Genomic DNA, 17801 nt, shown 5'->3' with positions numbered 1-17801 from the left:
TGTGAGCTCTACACAACAATAACATTTAGATCAAACTTTATAAGCTCTATGAATCAATCAGAATCCTCATAGGTGAAATCAAACCCCTAAGTTGCCTTTTAAGATTCTCCTTTTCAAACTTAGCAAGTATTAAACTGTCTAGAGTTTCAATAAAAATTCATGTTTTGACAGATGAAACTAACAGGAAAGATCAGAAATAAAATTGAGATCTTAGTGTTAGGAAAAAGAGAACAACTTTAGGAGTCTGGTCAGGGGGAGCTATTCCCTTGTGAATCAGAGAAAGGGAGAAAAATGATGCTAATGCCAACCTGCTACTAGTGAAAAAAGTATTCTAAATATAATTTTTATATCATCTAATTTTGGTTAGTATTTTTTGAAGTTTACATGACCCTTATGAATAAAAAGCTTATTCATTTATTGGACATTTTTATTTCCACGCAGAGTACATCTTATCTTATGCGCCTGCAATGAAGCCATTTGGAATGAAAAGCATTACTTACAGTGGAAGCACTACAACAGCCACTGTAGATGGTTTGACCCCAGGAGAACGCTACATTTTCAAGATCAGGGCCACCAACAGGAAAGGAATGGGTCCCCAGAGCAAGACCTTCAGTGTGGCCATGCCACAGTGTAAGCAAGCTTAACTGGACCCACTATGTGTATGATCCTGGACCTGAAAATCTTGCTGTTATCAATATAATCTGTCCTTTCTGCCAGCTAGCAGTGGTGCCTCATCATCTTCAAAAGCCAAGCTGCACAGCCAGCAGACCATCAGTTCTGGAGCCAAATCCAGAATCCAGTCCACTGAGGTGCCACCAGCTACGACGCCTCAGCTACACCCTGCCAGCAGGCGACTCCGTCCACTTTCCCAAACACGCTCCTATCACAGTGTTTTCTCTGCCCTTAGAGGTTCTTTCAGGCATGTCTCCAACAGAGTAAAAGCTAGAGATGATGAGGTAGAAGAAGAAGACAAAATCACCCCAACAACACCTTCAATAGAGGAGACAACTACTGTAGAAATCATCCCAGAGACAAAAAAAATTGACAATAATGTTGATCCTGTGTCTGATGAGAAACTAGGATATGATGACGAACCCAAACCTACAAACCCACCAAGCCTCAAAGTTTTAACACCTTCTCCAACTAAGCCTGTTCACAAAAATGCATTTCGACCAAACAGAAGGCCGGTTAAGATTAGGGTGCATCAAAAAAGTGGATCAAAGATGATTTCCTCTCCCTCCTCACCTAAAGACTCATTTGTAGCAACTGCGGATTCAGCATCTACATTTTCTGCCAAATCCTCAATCTCTTCCAGTTCTCTAAATTCCTCCTCATCACTGCCTTCTTTGTCTATGTCATTGCCCTCTTCTGCATCATCATCTTCTTCTGCATCCTCCTCCTCTTCGCACATTCAAAACCCAGAGGCTAACAGAAAAGTAAATGTTGCCGCAACATATCCACACAGTCCAAAAATCTACATTAAATCCAATAGAACCGAAGCAAAGCCTTCCACTGCTATTTTAAATGGAGCAAACTCCCCAAAGATAAATATTTTAACCACAGGTAGAGGTTCTCTGGCGGGGCGCAACAGCAGTTCTGGCTTTGGAGTTCGTTTCGGTCGAAAACATCCGGGACTGTTTGTCAAAGGGAATTCTTTCCAAATTTCCCGGAGCTACCAACCTGCTGTGGCTTCGCACTTGAACTTACCAAGCAGACAAGCCTCAAACTCAAAAAGTCCATCAAAAACTCTGTCGGCGTCACAAGAAGGAGCTGAAAACCAAGAAACGCAAAATGTTTTCAATCCAAAAGCATCACAGACAACTCTTACAAGCATTACAGACATTTTAGCAACATTAGATACAAATGTATTTGACAAACCACAGTTAACAACGGGCACTGCGGTTCGTGGTTCAACAGCAAGACAAGGTATTAAGCCATTCGATTCAGGTTCTATTTTCTCAGCTCCACAAGGAGTATCTCCTAATTCTGCAACTTTAAATGCAAACCAAATTTTACAAGGTTCAAAGGATTCTACCGATCAAGACACAACATACAAGCAAACAACATATTTAACAACAGACAAAAATCCAAATGAAGCAGAAGTCACTAAACTGGATGAACCATCTGTAGGTTCAGAAAGAGAAACAATAGAAACAGGCAAAAGAGAGGAGGAAAGAGGACACCAAAGCAGAAATGGAAAGAGAGTACACTCTCGCAATAGACTTAACCCTTCGTTTGCTGAAAGATCCCCTTGGCAAGCGAGTCAATACCCAGGCAGATTTAACTCAAGGTCAAGGGCCTCACTCCCCAGGAAGAGCAGTAGGATGCCGATAACTCACGTTTCCTCCTCTGTGGGGGCTGGCAAACCACTTTTAACAGAGACTCAAACCAGACTCTCAGGGGCTGCTGGGTCATCAATACAAGAGACCAAAGAAGACCTGAGAATTTCACCAGGTCATGATACACAGAAGAACAGACTTGGATCTAGCTTAGTTCAGTCTAACCAAAACACGACTAGTGACACTAAAAAAGCACTTACCTCAGTCTATCCTTCAGCTTCTACTAAATTAAACTCTGACTCTCTCCATTTCTTAAGTGCAAAGAGACCTTCCAGTGAACACACTGAAAAAGAAATCATTAAAAAGAAAACTCATAATCACAATGGAGACCAACTCCAAGAGAGGAGTGGAGAGGATGGAAATGACCTTGCAGAAAGTTATGAAGACCCTGCCATCACATTTGTCAGTGAAGGAAATGCAAAAAATGGAGAGAATGCAGACAGAGGGGAAGCTTTGTCCAGAACTAAGCCTAGTCTTTTCTCCAGAGTGAGTCAAAGTCCCCGCCGCTCTGGTGTAAGGATTACAGGGAATGAGCGCTCTTCTCATCTGAATACCGGGCTGTTTGCTGGATCAAGACTACCCATCAGACCACACGCAGCGCAGAACTCCAGGTTAGATGGTTCATCACCTGAATCAGCTGACTTCTCTTCTTCAAACTTACCCTTGCCAGACCCATCGTCAGCCCGCAATGTAGGTGGCTCAGCTACTATAACTAGGACAGGTGGACTAACGGGCAGCAATTCGCAATCCTCGATGTCTTCGTCTTTGTTGAGAAACAGTTTCAGAAATCACGGAAGCAGACGTCGTTTACCAACCATTAACAGGAAACCAAACGGAGGAAACGGTAATGTATGTTCATGAGAATCATGACTTGATGAAAAGTACAATTATATTCAAAATGCATAGATAATTTGATTAGATAATGACGTGTGACGTGCATAAACTCTTCTTCAAATCTTTAATATTTAGGTAGAAATGGACAACTAAATTTGACAGCAAGCATCCAAAAAGACTCTTTGACTTCGCTTGGAAGTAGCAAGGCTGCCAGTCAAAAGTCAATCATTGGACCTGATGGAACTAAATGGGTAAGAACTTTTTACCAAATTAAAAATCTAATAATTTTAGTAAATAAATTTCAACTGTTTGAATAAAACATCCACATTCCAGATGCCAAACATAAGAATTTTACTTTGTAGAAGCAATAACTTTTATGATCTATTTTAAGATGATTGACTTTGAGCGAGGGGTTCTCATGAACCAGGATGGACAAGTCCTCCAGGACTCCCAAGGAAAACCGAAGAGGGTGGTCCTTGGAGAGGATGGACGCACCATTTTTGGTGACAAGTTACTTTTGGTTTTAAATATTAAATAAATTATTCAGAAAGGTGGTAAAAATGTTCTAGTTCAAAATGTATAAACCTGATTTTGTGTAAGCATGTTCTAGTACTGTTTAAATGTGACTTGTTTACTGGAATGTACATGTGTTTTTTACTTTAAATATACCAAAAAAAAAAATCATTTTCTTTCTTCATGCTTTCCAATCAATGATCACTAGATCACATGGGAAGTCCACTCCTAAATCAGGAAGGTCTTGCTCTTTTTGGCCATGGCAGAGGCAGTCAACCGGTGGTCAACCCCAAGGACAAAGTTCTCATGGTTGGAGGAAAACCAGTTCTTGGTTTAGATGTCTTTCGTCCCAGGTCTTTCAGCAGCACAACCACCACCACCACAGCTCTTCCAACCACAGCAGCACCCACCACCACTGAATGGAGCTCTGAGGAGTTTACAACAGCACTGCCCTTCCCAACCTGCCCACCTGGAACTTTCTCCAAAACAGATGAATTTGGATATCCACTTTTGGACCAAGAGGGAATTTTGGACTGTTATCCAGAAGGTAAACCAAAAACACTATAGAAACAAAATGGTATTAAAATAGGATCTTAAAGAGCAGGACCACAACTAAAATATTGGTAATGAGTTACTTTACTATACATCTGAAGTTCTCTTTATGTGATGAGGAGTGAAAGTAGACAAGCATGAAATCTATTATGTATTATTGTTTATTGTTTGTTCGTCTGTGCTATGTTACATTCACATCGGGCATGTGTGCATTTTAGCAGTGTTCAAACTGGTCTACGCATTGTCTTTGTAATAAAAACACGAAGCTCAAATGCCTGCACACATACTTGAGCATATTGAATAATCCCAGGTGTCCTGGGTATTATTTATAAATAATGCTCAACTACGCGTGTTTTCTTTTTTCTTTAAAATATTTGTGTTCTGTGACGTTCATTTTGTCTACTTCTCTGACAGAGGACGCCTCAGGAATGGAATTGGACCACATGCTTACTGTGTCCATGCTGCCTGATGCTTTAGCTCTTGAGAAAGGTATTGGCTGGGGGTCATGCTTTGGATCAGCTCACCGCTGCAGGGCTGTCATTTACTGAAATGCACTGAATGCTACAAAATTTCAATTAACCTTGATCACTGTGGCCTTTTCGATCCTTTTCCTTAACTTTTGCTTTGCACTTGGCTTTTTCCTTGGGGATTACCAATTTTTCTTTTTTTTATAACATTACAAACAATTTGTCCGGAAAATTATGATTCAGTGCTTCATAAATGTATAGGTTTTAGCCAAAAACTAACAATAACAGAAAAAATAAAACAAGGTTTTATTGTTTTTGACTTTACTCAAAAGCAATGTTCAAACTTTGTTTTTGTTTTGTTTTTGTTTTTTTGTTTTTTACTGCTGCTTCTTATTTTAAGCATTTAAATGAACAATTTGTAAAACTTTTTTTCTCTCTGTTTACCGTTTGCCTCCAATGACAACTGTTTATTGTCATGATAAAATCTCCGGTTTACCAAAATTATCCTTAAAATTGTTTTTTTTAAACTTTGAAAAAACTGGAAATTGCAAAATAGTGGACAAGTTTCTGAAGCAAACCTAACACTTATGCTCACAATCATTTAAAATCAAAGTAAATTTGTTGTGTTGACTCCTATTTAATGGTTTCTGTGGTCATTAAATAAAGCTTGAAAAAGCAAAGGAGGCCCGTTTTAAGTTTGAGTGTATTTCTTACGATTTGGCGAATCAAAAACTCATTGTCAAGTGTGATTTCAGATGAGATATTTGTCCAAACAACATTGGTGCCGACCACCACCACCAGAACCACCACAGAGATCCCAACTCCAGAGCCAAACAGACCGATCAACAGAGGTCCTTCAGCTGCGTTTGATCTCAGCGGGAAGAAGCGATTCACAGGTATTTAAAAACTCAAGTGGGTGCAAAATAAGAAAACTCCTAAAATGTATTCAACACACTATTTCCACTATATTTAAAAGAAAAAACACTTAATAGATTTGCTGTTGACTTGACCAAATGTATTTAAAGTTCTTTAAAGATTTGGACTGGAATTGTATTGATCATGAAAGTCTCACTTTTTTCTTTTATTTCTATCTTTACTTTGAATGCAGGGCTGTAGCAAAAAAAAAACTGTCTTGATTTTAGTAAAAATACACACAATCCCAAGGTTTTTCCACTGAGTCTGAATTAATAAGGCACAGTAGTCAAACTCTTTACAGCATAGTAACAGATGACTGGAAATTAGTCTGCTCATGCAAAACTAATGGACTTGGGAGCATGATAGCATTATATTTAAAAAAAAAATGAAATTCAGACAAGAATGTGATTTTGAAGTAATACACTGAGTTTATTTTGTGGTCAGAGGCACATGATTGTCACTTTTCTGCAGCCATACAATCACAAATAAACCAATTATTGTTAGTATAATGTAATCTTTTCTACAAGCCTTCATCCACTGAACCCAGAGACTTCCATTATGAAGGAGAGCTCTCAATGGAATTGTTCTTTCCGATCTGTCATAAACATGTCACAAACAAAATAAAAATTCATCATCCATTAATAAAAAAAAACTGAGCCTTTTTCAGGTTTTACTTTAATTTAAAGCATGGAAAGTCTTAAAAATTGCTTATACAGTTCAGTCTTAGCAGTTAAAAAAAAACAAAATAGAAGTATATTTTTGAAGGTTACTCCTCTTTAATGAGGTCATAATGTCTTTCAATATTTTGGAAAATGTGAGGATTGGTGTTTTATGTTCAGTTTTCCTGTTTTTTTTACCTTAGCCATGCTGGGGTTTCTTTATTCTGTTATGTTTTCTTTGACCCCAATTAACCAGTGTTTTCCGTTTGTGCTAATTAGTATGTTTAAGTCCAGAGTTTTCTGTCAGTTTTCCTCTGGTCTCCATTGATTATGTCATGTTAAGTTCAGATTCTTCATTTGTCATGAGTTGCTTTTTGGACATTTAGATTCCATCCCTCATGTGGATGCAAAATGAGGGGTTGGAGTTCTGTTTAACAGAACCAAAACAAAACAAACATTTCTTTTGAATCATTGAATTAAAGAAAGCTAAAGAATTACTAAAAAAAAACACTTTATTTTACAAGGGTGAAGACTGATGGTAGTGAGTTTTTTTGAGTTTAGTGTTGTCTTTTATTGCAGTTTTGTTTTATGGAGCAGGATTTTGGCAATCTTTGCTGCAACTAATGAACAAAAGAAACAGCTAAAAATGCTTCATAGATCAACATTTTCACTTTTTTTTGCATCTTAACAATCTTCAGAAAGCACATTTTGATGTCCAAACTTGGATCTTTAGAAAGACTTTTAGTCTCCCGCCGGTTTTATGTTTTTCCTCTGTGAATTTTTTCGCATTGTTGGTTTCCCAGCAAATCCAACAATCTCATACTAATGGAGGAACAACATTTAAAAGTTGCACACCAGTATCCTTTTTAACACAGCCATTTTTTAGTATATAGTTATTTTTTAATCTCTTTTTAGGTAAACTTTTTATTAAGTTTGTGATAATCCTGCAGTCTTTTAACAAGTTTTTCCTTTTTATAATCTATACAGTATAATAAACATCACAATTGAAAACGTTTTAGACACTTCATTCGATTCATCTATTTAATCTATTTTCAATAAAAGCCACATTTTTCTGCTGTCTGGCATGTGTAGCTTTATTAAATCCATACTCTGGGACACAGTGAGAACTGGTTTGGGTTTTTTGTTGTTGATCTCAGTTTAAACATGTGCTTCCAGTCTGGGATGCAATTGATTTCTCTTGTTTAGCCTGTTGCAGATCTTACAGTGTCCTTGCTAAGCAGAGGAAGCAACTCCACAAGAGTTTTCATTGGCTCAGCAAAGCTCTTTGTGAAGATTATTGAGTCTGACAAGTTGAATTGCTGGAGCACCCTGTTGATTTTGGATCATAATGAGACATCTCCTTCAGAAACATAAAGCTGTCATAAAGTATTTCAGACTGCATCCGGTCAGAGTTTATCATTTAGACTGGTTGGAGTTGATGCTCTGCTGCTTTTTCAGCTTTTCACCAAAGAGTATTTGCTGACGAGTAAATGCAGGTTGATTTAACTTTTATTCTCTCCACTATTAGGGACATTTGAAACATTATTTTGAACCAGCTCTGGGAGATTGTTGAAATAACCTGTTTTAAGAGACAACAATAAGGCCACATCACAACTCCCTGAGTACGTCATTCATCTTGGTAAAAACACGTCGCACAACCATCTGAAAGCAATCAGTTTTTTAAAGTCAGAAAAGGAAATCATAAAAGTTTAAGATGCTGACTTCAGCTAAAGGAGACGAGTCTTTTGGCTCACTGGGGAGACTTCCTCTTCCTTTTTTTATGGATTTCATATATTTTCAGTTCACCTCAGCAGTCTGCCAGTCAGCTAACATTCTTGAATTAATTGTCCAATACAGTCTAGGTTTGTTTTAACTGTTCATGGCACAAGTTACTTCTATGTACATTCAAATTATGTGTTTCTCTCTTTTGTCACATAACTGCAGTAAAGAACTTTTTCTGCCCTCAGCTCCTTACGTGAACTACATCCGGAAGGATCCAGGTGCGCCTTGCTCTCTAACCGAAGCCCTTGAGTTTCTTCAGGTGGACGTCCTGGAAGACTTGATGAAAAAAGACCGCCAGGCAGCCAGTCAGGGGGAGGCTCCGAAACATAAACCCCATAACCTCACAGTGGTTGCCATGGAAGGCTGCCACTCTTTCATTATTCTGGACTGGGCCCGGCCCCTGAAGGGCGACATGGTGTCAGGTGAGACGTTCATGGAAAAACAGGAGCTTTTACACACATCAATATTATGAATTAAGTACTATCTGATGAAAAAACATTGTGATTTAGTTTTTGAAAATATCTTTAGAAATATCTTTAAAAAACAAATTTTACTTGTCTATTGTAACTGAAAAGATTTTTTTTTTGCAGGGGACATGATTTTTTGTCTCCTATTAAATCTTAAAACGAACACAAGATTGTTTGAAAATTTTGTTTGTCTGTAAATTATCACAAGTCATAGTCTTGCCACACAGTGTTTCTTTTGATTCACAAACATGAGCTTCTGGCCGTGCAGCAAACAATTTCATCCTCTGATGTGTAGAACAGATGGTCACAATTTTTTTCTCCTTTTGCTTTCTCCTTTTTTCCTTCTTGCTTTTCATCTTTGCTCACACAAAATCATGATAATCTCACTTTGTACTTTATGTGACTTTTTAGTTTTAAAAAAAAAAGTTTGTGGAAAAATCCTTTTATTTGTGTGTTTTTTTAACTTAAAACCAACATCAGGTTGCATTTACTGTGGAATTTTTCAAAAGGTTTCAAGAACAATTTATTACTAAACATGTGTTTTTATATTTAACGCTTTACTTCATCTGGTGAATTTACCTCCAAACATATGGAACGATGCAAATGCAGGACATTTGAAGAGACTCACAGATTAGCTACAAAGCATGAGAGAAATAGAGCTTGTATTTAACATCTCTGCTTTCTTTTGGACCTGCATTATTGGTTTAGTAATGAAAATTGTGAAGAAGTATAGTTTGGTGTCAAGCTACGTTCACAACACCCTTGACAACGCACCTTCAAGTGGCCACTTCCAAAGAACTTTTCAGGCTTCCATGTTCAAAACTCTCGCGTTCACGCATACCTGGGCAAGTTTCTACTACTTTTTCAGGCTCTACCTACAAAATTTGCAGCCATTGAACGTGCGTTTAAAAAATTGAAACCAGGTTGAACTTTGACCAATTTACGGTTTTAATTCACAGTGCCACACATTGATCATGAAGGAAAAAACGAAAATTGTGGTTTTTGCCTGGCCAACAGTATAAGACACAAAGTCTTCATGTATCGGAATAAAGCTGTGAACGAAAAAGCCCGGAGTGAGATTTGAGAGATTTGCACCGCTTCGACATTTTACACCAAGCTTGCTTCCAAAAAGAAGAAGTCCTTCACAGGTTGTCCAGTGTGAACACCATGGGCTAAGCTCAAAATGATAGAGTATGATGCAACTTTAGGGTAATCACATGAGAATTCAAGAAGGAGGCATAGATAAGGGGAAAAAAGACACAAAGCAGGCAAATTGGGAACAATTAGCATCAGCTGCAGGAAACAAATGTTATTTGGATGGAAAAATGTTGCCCTTTGTTATTGATCCTTCAGTGGGGGAGTCTCATTTTCATTCTTGTGGGTTTTGCTTCATTTCCTTTAGGCTACATGGTCTACAGTGCTTCATATGATGATGTCATCAAAAACAAGTGGTCCTCCAGACTCTCCAACGGGACACATTTGCCAGTGGAGAATCTCAAACCCAACTCTAGGTAACTTGTTTGTGTTTGCACATTGTTTATTGTCTCATGCAGAATATGCATGAAAAGCTTAATTTAACGTGTTTTTGTATCAGAAATATCGACACATACCAGTCCACACCAGTAGTCAAAGTAGATTGAGTCTTAGACACTGCAGTGGTTAAAAAGGTTAAAGTAAAGTCTTTTTGGTTAAGTAGTGGGCAAAGAAGCTGTTTTAAATCTTATGAATGCTGTAAAACTATGTTGGGATTTTGGAAAAACATAGTGCAATGTAAATACAGCACTTTTTTTTACACTTCTATGTTTGGGCCATTTTAGGGTGTTTGAGTGAGATTTTCCACCACCTTGTCCTTTAAAACCCGGCTGTAGGTTTTCAGTGTTCAAAAACACATTCCTTCAACCATAGACCTAAGATTTTAACAATGTAAGGTACGTGTAAATAGCTGTGCTATGCTAGGTTATTTATTCATAATTTACATTTTGGATTGTTTAACTAGCATAATTGGCTGGTGTGGAACAAAGCACCTTTATTTATTACTGATAAATGCATGCCAGGTTTCAGAGTTGCTGGCAACAATGTTGTTTCTTGTCTGGGAATGGACAAAGGAGGTGTCTGAATATCAGTAATTAAACCTCTGGGCCCTGTACTGTTGCAGATTACTAAAGCGCCTTACTACCCCTTCATAATATTATCTGCAGCACTTAAAGTCCTTGAGATCATATGAGAGTACGGGCAAAAAAAGAACTTTAGTTGAGAATTCTTCATTCTTTCTCTGTTTCTAATATGTGAGCTTGTGAAAACCTGTTTTAAAATTAAAAGTCACTGTATCATCCTGGATGCTTTATTTAAAAAAAGTCAGAAAATGTCCTAAATGCAATTCTACGTGCAGCCAATAATATAATGCCTTTAATTTGACACAGAGGCACGTGAGCGATCGTACTAACCTAAATGTCCAGGTTGGCAATGTTGTTGCACTATTTTGGTACCAGAACTTCTTCAAATTATTTTAGTAATTTTTGTTGTAAAGGTAAAATGGCTCAACTCACTAATTAATTTCCCACTTTAAGTCTTTTAACTTGGGGATTAATAAACACTTCATGTGATAAAATATGAGGGATTATTCTGTAGTTTACACGTCTCAAATGTTTGATCACCCGATTAAACTGGTTTGGCATTGCACACTGTTGCAGCTACTGTGATTTTACCTGCCAAGAAATACAAGTCAGCTTAAAAAATTACAAATATAAAAGGCTGAACAAAACTTCAAAAGCTTTTTTTTTTGCAAATGTCAAGAGCTGCAGCATTCCAAATAAACAATTTAATGTGAACTGACTCTACTTTATTATTTTAATGTGAACTGACTCTATTTTATTACAATGGACAAAATACTGGAATAGATTACTCATATGGGGTTCCGTTTGTGCCAAAAATATAAAAATATGTTTTTGCGTCCACTGTCTATGTCTTTGGTCCATTGTCTATGTCTACTAAACATGTTTTTGCGTCCATATACTCAAGCTTCAGGCAGATCTAATGCAGCTTTTTACACGATCTTCATAGGAAATTGACTACTGTTAATTAGGAAACCAAAATCAAACAATTGTTACTTGCAGCTTTGTTCCATTGCAGAAAGTTTCTCTTAAAAAGAAGTGTGTTGTTAATTTGAAGGCTCTGATTTGAGGTTAATTAGATTTTATGTTCAGCTGTCATAAATAATAAGAAACATATGGTTGAGTTGGAGCATCTGCCCCCACAAGAAAATGTTGTCTGCATGAAGCTGACGTTATTTTTTTTCCCCTCACTGTAGTGGCTTCTATCTGCAGCACAATTGTTGGTTTCATGTTGTCACTTGGTGGCTGGGATTAAATCCAAGCCTTGTGGCTGCATTTAGCCCTTTAAATCTAGATATTTTGCCAGCAACATCTAAATAACACGCGCTCTTCGACATACAGTAAAGCTTTAATAGATAACGGGATCAACGTAAATCAGCTAAATCTGACGCGGAGAAAAGCAGCTTTGCATCAGTGTGCAATACTTTACGTTAGTAAAGGCACGTTACTTTTCTCCCCAGGCACTTCTCTACTGTAAAGTGTTGGATATCAGTGAGAGGTTGCTTTTCTCCACATCAGAATCTGTTGGAGTTATTTAAATTGTGTAAACAGATTTTTAAAAGAACATTGGAGCTGAAACTCTGGTGTTAAAAGATTAATGAGTATTGGTGTCAAATTTTGACCTTTGATTGGTGGAAAAAAGTCTACCTGTAAGAATTCTGGACTTTGTTTTCTTGGTTTCTTGTAATGTTCCGTTTTTCAGGTTTTTTTGTTTATCATAGCTTACCTGGTTTCATTTGCTAATTGATCCCAGGTGTCTTAAATAAAGTTAATTATCCTCAGTGTATTAAAGTGTGTGCTTATTAGTTCATCCTTGTCAGGTCATGTGCTTTGTCACCCTATTTGTTTGACTTAACGGTTTACAGTTTTAGCAAGCTTTAAGTTTATCAAATAAAGTTATGATTAGTGATTGACAGATGCTTCATGCTGCATTGAAGCCTTCCTCCAGTTGGTTCACTCCAGCCCAAAGCTTTTTGAAGCTTTGTTTGGTGTGGTAGGAAATTTAATGGATGGAAAAATATCAGTTGATGTAAATTTGAAATGACTGGCAGTTTGCTAAAAACCTGTGAATAAAACTGTCAGCAAACTAGAAGAAGTACAAAAGACATGTATGTGGTAGTATTCTGTGTATCCTATACTTTAAAAACCTGCCATCAAGCCTAGTCTTATGCATTTTTTTCCTATGTCCACCAGTTCCTGATACTTAAAAACATCTACTTTTTTTAAGTTGAATTTCTTTTTCCCCCCCAATATTTTTTAGCATCTTTTGGAAGTATTTTTACTTTCAGACAACTTGTTTTCCTCCAGTCCACAGGAAAAGCCATGGAAAAGGGATTAGCACTTGAAGTAGGCATACAAAAGAAACCGTCAGTCATTGCAAAAGTGGTAGAGAGACCCTTACAATTAATCTTTGATTAAGCATTGACATTGATGTTTCTGAACTTCCAGGTACTACTTCAAAGTACAGGCCAAGAATGTGTTTGGTTTGGGACCAGTCAGTGAGACGCTCACTTATGTCACTGAATCAGGTTTGTCTGCAAATAATTAACTAAAATTTTCTGCAAGTAAACATGTGTAAGAGCCCTGAAACTGAAACTGCATTTACTTTGATGAAGTGCGTGGTGCTCGGCCGAACAGATGTGCATTGCATCATGCAGTCTGGTGGTCCCCCCCACCCCCCAAGAGATTACATTTAACTGCAGAGCTGTCTTCTCTCTTCTTGATAAAATGTCCACATTCCTTTTTTCAGACGATCCTCTTCTCATTGAAAGGCCACCTGGTAAGTGAGTCTGTGTTCTGTGAGATCATTTCTTCATTTAGCGCCATCATTTCTTTGAATAAAGTTTTTACAAATACTTCAAAATAAATGTATTTTTTGGTAGTTTGGGGAAAAGGTGCACCTAACCTCTGCAAAGTTTGGAAATTAACCGTTTTTTTATTTACACTTGACAAAACAAAAAAAGAGCTTGCCCAGATTCTCTTTTGCTTTCAAATGTTTGTGAAGGTAAAACCTGTGTTGTTCTTAAAGCTACAGTTTCCCGCTCCTCTCCTGCCCTTTGCAGGTGGAGAACCAATCTGGATCCCTTTCACCTTCAAATACAACCCAGGTCACAGTAGCTGCAAAGGCAGCCAGTACGTCAAACGGACCTGGTACAGGAAGTTTGTGGGCGTGGTTTTGTGTAATTCACTGAGGTATAAAATCTTCATGGGCGACGGTCTAAGAGGTGAGATAACGCACGCAAGCTTTTGTGTTTTAGAAACACTTGAACATTTGAAGCAACGCCGCTGTCGTTTCTCTGCAGAGCTATTTCACAGTATAGGAGATACAGTCGGCCAGGGTGAAGATCACTGCCAGTTTGTTGACTCCTACAGGGATGGAAGAACCGGCCCGATCTCAGTCTTGAACAATCTGCCCTCAACGCAGGGTAAACAAAAACAGACACATGTCAAACATTTTGTTTTTTGCAAATAAAATACTGCACATCTCTGTTACTGCAGTCTCTGTAGCTCTGTGTTGGAACAGCTGTTAAACATTTGTGTAAAAGATTTAAACTAAACGCCACATGCTTTTCATCACTGCAAACCCAGTTTTAATGATCATAACTGATCAGATTGATGCTTTAACTACCGGTATATGGATATTATTGGCTCAATTAAAGAGTTTGTTTGACAGTTTCGTGATCAAAAACGCGTTATTTATTTATTGCAAAGATATAAAGTAACTTTTGCTTTAGGATTTTAACCCTCTCAATAGCAAAAACAAAAAAGTCAGTTTGTTTTGATTTTCATACGAAATTGGCTGAAAATAATCAAACTCCACCTTAATAATAATTGAGTTTTGAATGTTTAATAGTCAAGTATTCATCATTTTCCTTTTATTTACTTTTTATACTACTTTTTGCACAAACTTAATATTATGAAAACACACTTTTGTACAGAAAATGATTGGGGCCACGATTTCAGATCTTTTTTTTTCAGAAATGACTCTTCTCTTAACCTTTTTTTAATCAGTATTTTACCTTTAAGAACTGAAATCTTACCTATTTGTAAAATTCACTCTTTTAAATCGAAGCTTGCTATCAATATTTTTTTTTTCCAGTGGCCTTTCTCATTTTCAGTTTTACCTGTATAAAGATACCATTGTAGTTTTTCTTATTACTTTTATTTACTACATTGGATGATCCAGTGATTAGACATATTACCGAAGACAACTGAGATTTAGTTGCTTGCCAAATGTTCTACATTACTCATCCTGCAATCACTCATTAATCCAATAACAGCATAGGACTAAAATGTCTGTCAAACAGTGGCTTACCTGATTTTGGCTAACACTATGCATTTCATGTTTTTTTGTATTGCAGGATATTACAGAGCCTACAGACAGGAACCAGTTAAATTTGGAGCTATTGGTCCCCGTACCCCCCATTCAGTTGTCGGCTGGTATGAATGTGGGGTGCCTATTCCTGGGAAGTGGTAACACTGGAGGAAGAAGGGACATCTGTCATCGGTTCACTCCTTTCCCCTAAACGCAGACTGACCAGAGCAAACAAGGATGCCACTAAGAACGTGTTGCAGCTTCGTCAAAGAGAAAATGGTATTCCAGTGTATTTCACTACAATGCACTTTTATGTAAAGCAATCTGTATATGAGGGGAAAAAAGTGGCATGTGTGCTTTGGCTCATCCTAAAACCTAACTGCTTGTCATCTTGTATTATTTGTACCTATTATATAAACTGATCTTTATCCAGTGTTATTTATGTCATCAATAATATGGATGGTCATGTGGTCAAACTATTAATATTGGGTTTACCTTTTGATGAAAACCGTCAAAATGGGCATCCCTCTATTTAAAGAGTTGGTGCCCTTTTTAGTGCACCGAGAAAACTTTAATAAAAGTTGGATTCTACTGTCAGCCCATCTCTTGTTTATCACATCTGTTTATAGATTCTGGATAAGTATTTATACTGCATGGTTTTTCTATAATGAAGTTTCATTGTGCTTATAAACTCAGCTCAGACAAAATCCCACACCAAAACCAACTCTGGTTGTTAGAAATATCATTATGTGAGGTTAAAAGTGTAGAACTAAAATTTAAAAATGTCAAGTAAAATTGTCAAATAGTGGATAAAAAAGGGAAAAGTGGAGCTTTAAAACAAAAAACCACTACACAAATAAAAGTGCTCAAATAAAAATATAATCATTTTGGAATATGTTACCTATAAGGCATAATCTCGTTTTATATTGTGTTGCTTTTAGGAACCTATGATGACATCATTAACCCCTTGTGCTATCTTAGATGGCCCCACCCTTGCATTGACGTGTTATTCCTTCCATGAGAAAGGTGGATAAAGGTGGAAAGATTTCATGTAATCCATGGAAACCAGTGAAGATCACAAATCACAGATCACAAAAAAAGCTTTAACGCACTGTCTAGTGGGTCTAGATGACCCAACTCCCAATGGTAAAGTGCCTAGGATAGCACAAGGGTTAAAATGGATTCTGTGGTCCACTTGGTTTGTGGTAAAATACACATACCGGTATGTTTATTTTTAAGAAAGGTTCTTATGGGTTAAAGTTTGTTTATTTGTGTTTTTCAATCAATACATTTTCTTTTTCTTTTCTTTTCTTTTTTTTTACCAACATTTTAGTGATCATCACTTTTGAATCAAAGGTAAATATAAGAGAACAAATATTTGCTCAGGAGCTGTGGAAGATTGAATAAAGATGCTTCAAAAATCACAGTAGTTTAAAAGCATTAATCACAGCGTGCTTTTCTCTGTAGTCTCTTTTTTCTTCATGGAAAAGCTTCGGCAGATCCAGATTTGTGAATGTAATGGAAAATCTGAGATAACAGGTACAGTAAGATCGATCTGAGCCCGATGGGACAACATAATCATACAAAAAATTACAGAAGACGGAGCCCAATAAAACAGACTCCAAAGTCAAAACGGTTCAGAAAATATGTCCAAACAATCAGATGAAATTGAAACTTGAGACTGATTGCTAAACTAATCATCGGCAGGTGAGCAGATTTGTTAAAAAGCAGAGATGTCAGTTTTTTGATAAGCTTTGTGTTTTCAGATATATTGCTTGCAGAGAAAGACATCGGCTGAGAACACAGCCAAGCAACTGCTTGCTGCACATCGATTTAGACCAAGTCATGAAACTCGTTGGCATGCATTGAAAAAGATTGTTGCAAGATGGTCAAAGCTCATAATAGTGCCAATCTTCCCTGGAGTGGACATTTCACAAGATTGGCCTCAGGGTCAGACAAAGAAAGTGAGGCCGAGAGTACAGTCGGAGGACAACTGCACAAGTTTGACAGTTGCCAGGAGAAATGTTCTCCTTTCTGAATGAACGAATGTGAATGAAACCCACAGACATGTATTAGAAGAAACTCTTCAAAACAAAAATTCCCCATAGACACTAAGATCTATGTGAAGTATTCCTGCTGTAATGCTTCCTTTTTTGTTTGCATTTACAATACTAAAGCAGGTGAATCTGCAAAGCCAAAACTTTTGGCTTAATTCCCTCAAAGCTTGCACGCAGCTTATTGAGTGGACTCAAACTGATATACCAGTGTCTTAGGAAGGAACTGAAGAACGCTTGGAAGATAAAAGCGACAGTTGTGCCCATGGTAATGGTTGCGCTTGAGGCGGTATCCTCAAAAATGGAGGAGTGGCTACAGCATATCCCTGGAAAAACCTCTGACAGCTCAATCCAGAGAAGTGCAGTGCTAGGAACAGTTAAGATACTGTGCAGGACTCTCAAGCTCCCAGGCCTCTGGTAAAGGCCCTGAGCTTGTGTGTGAGAAATCATTTGCAAAAGAGAGAGGGGATTTTTCTTCTTACTGACAGAATGTAAATCATTATTTGGAAATAATGGAAATTGTCATTTGTAGCAAGGTGAGGGTGGTTGTGATTTTCTAAGAGTTATGGCCAGTGATTATGGTTTAGAACACAAATAATTGTTTTTTATACAAAAAAACATTCTACAATCAATATTATTCAATCATTTATATTATTGTACATAATGTTGGGAAAAATTGGAACACAGGACATCCTCTTCCATTCGGTACTGGTCTCTGCTGCAGTCTGTCACTCACAGGGCTCCAGTCCTGGTTCTGTCACAAACTCTGTCAGTGGTTCTGTGTCTTGATGCA

General features: G+C 37.4%; 1 protein-coding gene across 5 annotated transcripts in view; it reads left to right on the top strand.

The window, feature by feature from the left end:
• Positions 1–15551, top strand: part of fndc1 (fibronectin type III domain containing 1) — a 29740-nt gene extending 14189 nt beyond the window's left edge. For 4 of the 5 annotated variants that reach the window (XM_020714592.1, XM_011491600.2, XM_020714593.1 and 1 more), the window contains exons 9-22: positions 442–630; positions 718–3183; positions 3309–3424; positions 3565–3676; positions 3895–4233; positions 4653–4727; positions 5461–5601; positions 8247–8483; positions 9931–10039; positions 13088–13167; positions 13389–13418; positions 13702–13863; positions 13942–14064; positions 15001–15551. In XM_020714592.1, the coding sequence (XP_020570251.1) occupies positions 442–630; positions 718–3183; positions 3309–3424; positions 3565–3676; positions 3895–4233; positions 4653–4727; positions 5461–5601; positions 8247–8483; positions 9931–10039; positions 13088–13167; positions 13389–13418; positions 13702–13863; positions 13942–14064; positions 15001–15116 (4295 nt within the window). In that variant the 3' untranslated portion in view covers positions 15117–15551. The remainder of the gene's footprint in view (positions 1–441; positions 631–717; positions 3184–3308; positions 3425–3564; positions 3677–3894; positions 4234–4652; positions 4728–5460; positions 5602–8246; positions 8484–9930; positions 10040–13087; positions 13168–13388; positions 13419–13701; positions 13864–13941; positions 14065–15000) is intronic. The other variant, XM_020714594.1, reaches the window with a different exon arrangement.
• Positions 15552–17801: the final 2250 nt, after the last annotated feature.

This window comes from Oryzias latipes, chromosome 24, assembly GCF_002234675.1.
Source record: "Oryzias latipes chromosome 24, ASM223467v1".
NCBI classification, from domain to species: Eukaryota; Metazoa; Chordata; class Actinopteri; order Beloniformes; family Adrianichthyidae; genus Oryzias; species Oryzias latipes.
This window is presented reverse-complemented; position numbering and strand designations above follow the sequence as displayed.